Source organism: Phoca vitulina, unplaced genomic scaffold, assembly GCF_004348235.1.
Source record: "Phoca vitulina isolate PV1807 unplaced genomic scaffold, GSC_HSeal_1.0 scaffold60, whole genome shotgun sequence".
Lineage (NCBI taxonomy): Eukaryota > Metazoa > Chordata > Mammalia > Carnivora > Phocidae > Phoca > Phoca vitulina.
Window position 1 is genome coordinate 9,464,886 of NW_022589763.1, and position 7,650 is coordinate 9,472,535.

At 50.1% G+C, this 7,650-nt stretch overlaps 1 protein-coding gene across 1 annotated transcript; it reads left to right on the forward strand.

Moving 5' to 3' along the window:
* The first annotated feature begins 3,149 nt into the window (after positions 1–3,149).
* On the forward strand, positions 3,150–5,289 carry TMSB4X (thymosin beta 4 X-linked). Its single transcript, XM_032391140.1, has 3 exons — positions 3,150–3,216; positions 4,302–4,415; positions 4,847–5,289. Exons 2-3 carry the CDS (start codon positions 4,316–4,318, stop codon positions 4,879–4,881), a joined length of 135 nt encoding a protein of 44 aa, XP_032247031.1. The 5' UTR covers positions 3,150–3,216; positions 4,302–4,315; the 3' UTR covers positions 4,882–5,289.
* The last annotated feature ends 2,361 nt before the right edge of the window (positions 5,290–7,650 follow it).

Below are 7,650 nucleotides of genomic sequence, written 5' to 3' on the forward strand. Positions count from 1 at the left end.
TCCTTTCAGCGCTCTGCACAGAATTTAATAGGTTAAAAATAATAGGACGAATTTTCATGTACCCAGACCTCTGTGGCTGTTTCTCCAGCCTTGGAAATAGCTACACATCTGCCCCAGGCCTACCCTGGAAAGGAAAATAAAACAGAGTGTGCCCTGACACCTCTTCCTGGTTGCACCGGGCATGGGCTTTGGAGGTGGGCCACCGTCCAAGGCAGGCTCTCTTGGCACATGGGTGCCGGGTGGGTTCTTCTCCCCGAGAGCCCCGAGCTTGGGAGCGCACCCTGCGGTTCTGTTGCTGCTCTCAGCCTCTGTCTTTCCACTCGGGATTGAAAACCCCCACCTCCATGCTGGTCGTGCCCAGCACACGCTAACCCACTTAGAACGGTAGCTTCAGTGAGGCGGGAAGTAACCCTGACATGTGAAACATTAATACCGACAGGTTTGAATGATCTGGGGAAGAAGGCAAGGTGGCTCGAGCCACAGGCTCAGAGTTTGGCCGAGCCGGGTTCAGGGACCTTCCTCGCTCAAGCAAGTCAGCTCAATGCAAGGCCCTAACTGTTTGAGCAAGTGCCCTCTCCCAGGCGCTGCGGGAAACAAAGCAGCCTGTCCCCTCACATGCTTCCTGATGATTCTCAGGCGCAGACTTGGGGGACCGGAGCGGGTGTGTGTGTGTGTGTGTGTGTGTGTGTGTGAAGACTTTTATGAAACCCTTAGCACAAATAACAGACAGTGGCTACCGGCTGAGTTATCACAAGGATGGATCTCTAAGCTCAGTTTCCCCATCTGTAAACCTCTCCTCATGGAGGGGGGGGGCAGCAGGGGGGAAAGGCAGAAGCAAACGTAAAGCACCCATGACCGTGTCCGGCTCTTACAAGACATCAACCAACGGGGGTTGTTAGTTTTTATTTGCTATAAAACTAACAAAAGCTCTCATTTTTACTGGTACTTTTTAAGAGAAATGACGAATCTAAAAACCTCTAAAATTTGCAATTCCAAACACTAAACATTAAATTTTTCCCCTCAACTTTCCATCCTAAATAACAATAATACAGAGCACTTACTAAGTGTCATGCACTGTCCTAAGCCTTAATAGGGCTCCCCATGAGCCCCATGAGGTAGGTTACTGCAATGACCCCATTTTACAGATGAGAAAACTCAGGCCCTGAAAAATTAATTCACAGGGCCAGGGTCACACAACCCTTAAAAATATTCCTTTAGTTTACGTTCTCCTTCATCTGCCTCCCCCCCCTTCGGGCTCTCTCTAGGTCGCTGACCAGGGGCAAGGCAAGCCCAGTATGGAAGACTCTCTTCCTTTTAACGAGTCCCCTTCTTTTTTTCTGTCAATATCTAAACACAACGGAAGGCAGCTTGCTACCAGACGAGAAACATTCTCCAGGCATTTCCAAATTTCCACTCCTCTGTCTCTTCTGGAGACATGGCTCTGTAAGGCCTAAGCCTTTCTAAGGAAAAGGCCTTGGGGAGAAGCAGCACTGGGTTGGTAGTGGCCTTCCTTTGTATCCAGAGACACCCGGGAGGAAAGAAGTGATTTCTGACGGCAGCTGGATGAGGCAACATGGAATCATGGAACTTAGAGACGGTGTATCATGCAACTGCCCGCTGCCATGGGCCAAAAATTCATCCCACGTGATCCTTAACGAGCTTCCCCAGTGAAGGGAGCTCTCAGGCCAGTCAGCTAGGGTAGGGTCAGGGGGGAGGTGTAACCAGAGAGGTGACATCCTGTTTGAAGAGCAGAATGGCCGTCACCCACCAGAGCATGAACTGAGGAGCCAGACAGTCACCTGCCCCTGCCCCCTTCCCGCCTCCCCCCCCCCCAAGAAGGAAGTCAAGTGGATAAAGAAATGGGGAAGTCCGAGCTGCTCCTGCAATGGCTTTTGAGGGTCTATCTAACACTTGACTTTAATCCCCACGGGACAAAGGCCTCTGCCATAAACACGATTAGCAAGGGGTTTCTGGAAACATTTCCTCAGGATGAGGAAAGGGATAAAAAGTATTGTGCGTACTGCTTTGCGTCTCAAAATAATCTCAACTAGGTCTTTTCCGACCCGCGGGTCTTTTTGCTCTCACGTGCCATTTGCAGGCACAGGGCACGGTATTCGCGACTGATTCCAGCGGCAAGGGGGTCACTGGTACTCACAGGCAAGGTGCCATTTTGAAAACTGCTCTTCTCTACCGAAATCTCCCATATTTCCGGACGTAACTTAGAAGTGCCCTTCAAAAACATCTTGTGCTGAAAAGGCTCTCTTCAAAACAGAGTGAGATGGTTACATTTTCATCTTTCGATTTTAGAGATGATGGGATTGCAGTCTTTGGCACTGGACACGGGCCTCCTTAGCAATCGCTTTTATATTTAGGAAAATAAGGAACAGGAAAGTAAAAGAACTTCCTTATTGTCAGGCAGCAAGTCAATGGCAGAGCTTGAACTTGACTTATTTTTCAAAACGGGGAGGCGTTGTACGCTATAAAATCCAGATAGATTCACCTCCAACCGGCAAATATTCCGGTTATTTGATTCGGGTGCTCACAAAAAATTACAGCGATGAAAAAATACGCATGTTCCAGTGAGGAAACTTTTGAGAAGACTCCCTGAAGGGTGCTTTACCTCCCACCCAATTTCAGGAGAAGCCTGGTGAGGAGACAAAGAGGGCCGGGGTGGGGCGCAGGCCCTCGGCTGGCCCGAAAGCTGAGTCACAGGAATCGCACCCCTGCAGCGGGCGAGGCCCTCCAGCGCGGCCACCGCACCCTCGCCCGGGGATGTCCGCGCCAGACAAAGCCAGCTTCGCAGTAAAGGAATGCCTGTCCCCCTAGGTACCACCCAGAGCCTTAGTTATCGTGCCTCGGTCCCCAAGAGCAGGTTGGCGCGGCTGTTGCAAAAATCCATTAGGATCAAATAGACCTAAGGAGGGACAATGCACGATGCAGGAAGTGCTGGGGGGAGGGGGCTTTGGCTCCTTTTAATTTTCCGCCGTCGTTGCGGTTAGGGTGCACTGGTGCACGCGGGGGGGGGGTCCCCCAAACGCCAGGCCCGCCTCCCGACGCCGGGGCCGAGGCGGGGCGCGAAGGAGTTAAGCGGGCCCGCGGGTGACGTCACCTCATTTACATACGAGCGCGCATATAGCGGCGCGCGCGCGCCCCGCCCGGCATTCGGCGGCGGCCACTGAGCAGAGCGGACTTCACTTGCACGCGCACCTCGCTCCGGTGAGCCCCGGGGCCCCTGACTCCTACCCTCGGTCCTTTCCCGCCCGGCGCCCGCGCTCGCCTCTCGGCGCCCGTCTCCCTACGGAGGCATCCCTACAGCGAGCCCAAAGGGTCCTCCCGGGGAGGCCTGCCTTGGGGTCTTGGGGATGCCAAAGCCTTCCAGATGCTGGGGAAACGGGGTCGGGAGCTCGGTGATTTAAAGACAAAACCCCCCCAAGCCGGGTGTTTGGCGGTGCAGTTCCGAGGGAACATTTTTTTTTTTTTCCTCCCGCGCCGGGCATTCTGCACTGCCTCTTAGGCGGTGATTAATCAGGAACAGAAAAATCCTTTGTTCCGACTCACACCCACCCAAGCCCGGAGCTTCAACAATTGCGTTTTTTCTGTAGCCTCTGATGGCTTCTTGGGCCGTATCTGTCCAGATTTAAGGTGGCTGGGCTATACTGTGAAATGGGGGGGGGGGCAGACCAACCCTTCTTGCAGGGGAATGTGTGCGGGGGTTGCCGAATTGCCCCTAAATGCAGATCCAGCCTGGTTTATGGGGTGTGGGGCAGCTCGGTGCGCCGCCGGCTGCATTGTTGAGCGCGAGTGAGGAAGCAGTAGGGCGGTGGTCGGGGGCGCCGGCTGCAGCTGCCGCCTTTGTGAGCAGAGAAGAAAAGCAGCGCGGGCCCCCATCTTTGGAGGAGACTCATGGAAAATGGAAGCACTGTGCAGCCTCGGCTTCATTTTAAGAATTTTTACTCGATCCCCCCATCCGCGCCCCCGACCTGAAATGGCTTCGCTGTTTATTTCTAGCCAGATTTTAATTTTCAAACATTGCAACTGACAAACCCACGTCATCATTCGAAAGATTCGCCTCCTGATGGGAGGGCGATCTTTCCAGTTTGGCCCCCCGCATTTGGAAATAATGAAGAGGGGTTCTTTTTCTGTGTAGAAAGAGGAAGAGCTGTACCCTTGAATGAAAGCGGAAGGAGGCAGAGGTGGGGTTTCAGGCAAGGGATGTGAGGGCAGAAGCGCATTTCTGAGCCGGGAGAGAAGGGTGGGTCGCTTGCTCGATCTCACCCTCCCTCTTGGCTTTGTACATGCAGCTTCCTCTGCAACCATGTCTGACAAACCCGATATGGCTGAGATTGAGAAATTCGATAAGTCGAAATTGAAGAAGACAGAAACGCAAGAGAAAAATCCACTGCCTTCAAAAGAAAGTAAGCGCCCCCCCTTCCCCCGCCATTAAGAAAAGGCTGGGCGGGAGGGAGGATGGGAGGGGCTGGGAGAAGGACCTGGACTGGGAAGGGAGGGGGCGGGGGGGGCGAGGGAGTGCGGGGGAGGAGCTGACAGTTTTTATGATGAATGTGGTCTGGAAAGGTTAACTAAAAATTGTTTTGCAGCCAACAAACAGGGCTTTAAGAATTTAACAATAATGGGATGTTTGGTATACTATATTAATATGCAGTATTATATTATTTTATGTTAGAATGTTTTTTAATGGCCATATTTTCGCGATGGGACGACTTGCTACTTGGCGGATTTTTATGATATGGGAAGACACTGTAAACGAAAAGTACGATGATCTTACACTAGGGTGTACTGAGTCTGCCTAATGAGCTCCCTCCATTTTTTTTCTTTCCTGTCACAGCGATTGAACAGGAGAAGCAAGCAGGCGAATCGTAATGAGGCGCGCGCCGCTAATATGCACTGTACATTCCACAAGCATTGCCTTCTTATTTTACTTCTTTTAGCTGTTTTAACTTTGTAAGATGCAAAGTGGTTGGATCAAGTTTAAATGACTGTGCTGCCCCTTTTCACATCAAAGAATCGAGAACTACTGACAACGAAGGCGCCTGCCTCTCCCATCTGCCTGTCTGGCTGGCAGGGAAGGAAAAGAACTTGCATGTTGGTGAAGGAAGAAGCTGGGTGGTGGGACGAGTGAAATCGAGAGTAAAAACCAAGCTGGTCCAGGGTGTCCTGCAGGCTGTAAAATGCAGTTTAATCAGAGTGCCATTTTTTTTTTTGTTCAAATGATTTTAATTATTGGAATGCACAATTTTTTTAATATGCAATAAAAAGTTTTAAAACCTGGCTGGTGTGACTGTTTGGTATCTGGAGGGAGCGGCTTCCTGGCAGATGAAATCTTTGCAAAAGGGCCAACAGTGGCCTCACTGGGGGAATGATAAATAACAAACATCTGGTAGTTGGGAAAATCGGAGAGTGCGTAGAAATGAGTTTCATCCGGGTATGTGAAACAATACTTGATGTGTACTAGGTGATTGGAAGGTTATTTTTTTAGGCTGCTGGAATTCCTAGTAGGAGTCCTAGGAAAACTGCTAAAAATATATTTGCAGTTCTGGCCTTTTCACAGGGTTTCCTAAGCCAACACAGAATTAATTGCATCTGATGGAGAAAATGAAGGCGCGGGCAATTCACAGCACAGGATTTGTTTCGGGTATCAAACCTATCAAACCGAACTTGGTTATTAAGCCAATTACCAGCGTTGACACAATTAGGATTTAAGCAGTTCGCCATAAGGGAAAAATTTTAACAGCTGCTTTGTAAAATTTCAAGACGTGCTTCCTTGCCTAACGGCTGGTTCCAATATTCAAAATTGCTTTTATAAAATGATCTCTGCACTTAATGATTAATGAATATAATTTTAAAAGTATTGAGTCCTCAATTTGGATAATGAGAACAATCTTTGGATTTAAAGGACACTAGGATGAGGAAATTTGTGCTTAAATTCCCTAGAATTTAATTGGTAACACCTCAAGGGTTTGCCTTTCTTGAGGCTGATAACTCCTCATGAAGTACGTGTTTTAACTGGTGGGCAAAAGCCAAGCCCTTTTTCTGGGACATTTATGTACAGAAAGGGGAACGAGGCGTCAGCTTTTCAAAGTAAAAGGGATGTCATCAAACATCCTTAATGGATTCCTCTGTTCTGTCAGGGTGCAAGTATTTTTTTTCAAGAATAGTATCCCTTTTCTTAAATGGAAGCATCATTTAAGGATGACCGTTCACCCAGTATCTCAGCAAATGTCCAGGAGGTCAAACACTGCCCCCCACCCCCCAAGACTGAAGAAAGGGCCCTTTTGGAAGGAGAGGGTGGAGGGCAAGTTCTTGATCAGTATTAAACCGGTTGATTTCGTTTCCTTTGCTCAACACTTACTTCGAGAAATGCACAGGAAACCATTTACCTGTGGTTTAGACAGTCAACCAGACCATCAGCTAGAGGCGGATGGCGAGGGAAGGGCTGCGTGCCCGCGGCTGCAAATCCCCAAGTGCTACAGCCTGCTCGCTAGAGAACCGAGCAGGGAGCACGAAGGTCTGGGAGCCTTCTCAAGATGGAGCCGGCCCTCCAACCCTGCTTTTTCTTTCCCCCCACTGCAAGGAAGGGTGTGGGCAAAATGAAAATGCCCGAGGCACAGAGATAAGCCAAGCCCGCACGTGTTCTTGCTGTGTACATTTTTCAGACAATGCAGAGATGAAATCAGGTTTTAAGAAATTAGTCCCAGCGTTCTCCAGTTCAAAAATAAAAATGAGCATTAAAAGGGGAAAGGGATGATTCATGAAATGATGAGGGAGAAGGGAGAAGACCTTCCTGTGCTGAGAGGACAAAGCTAAAGCACAACGGGGGCTGGCGGGGGGGGGGGGGGCACGGGAGGGGAGAAAAGAAGAAAGTAAAATGAAAAATCTGGTAATGATTGAGTTTGGGCTGCGTGGTGTGTGGGACGCGGGGAAATGCAGAAGCTTCGGCGCATACCACCCTGTGCACTTAAGTGCTCCACGGGGAGGTGGGGGGCACTTAAAAAAAATTTTTTTTTTTTAGATTTTTATGAGTGCATTCTTTTTTCTTCCCAAGATGGGATCTTCCCAGAAGGGCCTGGGGGTATTTATGAATCCAGAGGGGAATTTATACTGCTATTAGGAGCTTGAGGTGGACAGTCTTCTTCTCAGACGCCAAGGGGACTGGACTGGAGGTTCCCCATTTGACCGAGGGACCGCTCAAACTGAAGGAGACCCTAGCCACTGCATCTCTGACCCTCTCCCCTCCCCCAGGAGGAAACAGGCCAAGGTTGCTTATGTAAGAGCCGCGGGTCACACAATCCTGTGTGGGACTTCCGCAAATTTTGAATTGATCAGGCCCAATGAAGCAAAAATAGAGGAAGTGAAAAGAGGCTCACCAGAGGACTCTGGGGACAGAGCCTCATTCATTTCCAAACCTGGCACATTTCTCAACTATCGCATCCACGTTGCTCAGTCTTCCAATGCATGGAATTTTAAAGCTACTTTACTCTTTGAGAAGCACAGCACAGCTTCTGGGCTGTCTGCAACGACAGAATGTGCACTGAGGGGGTGGGGGTGGCGGGGAGGCAGGCGAAGTCTGAGACACGGAGCCCCTCTTCTGTACAGGGCCTCTTCCGGCCCTGACCATCACCGCATCCTCCC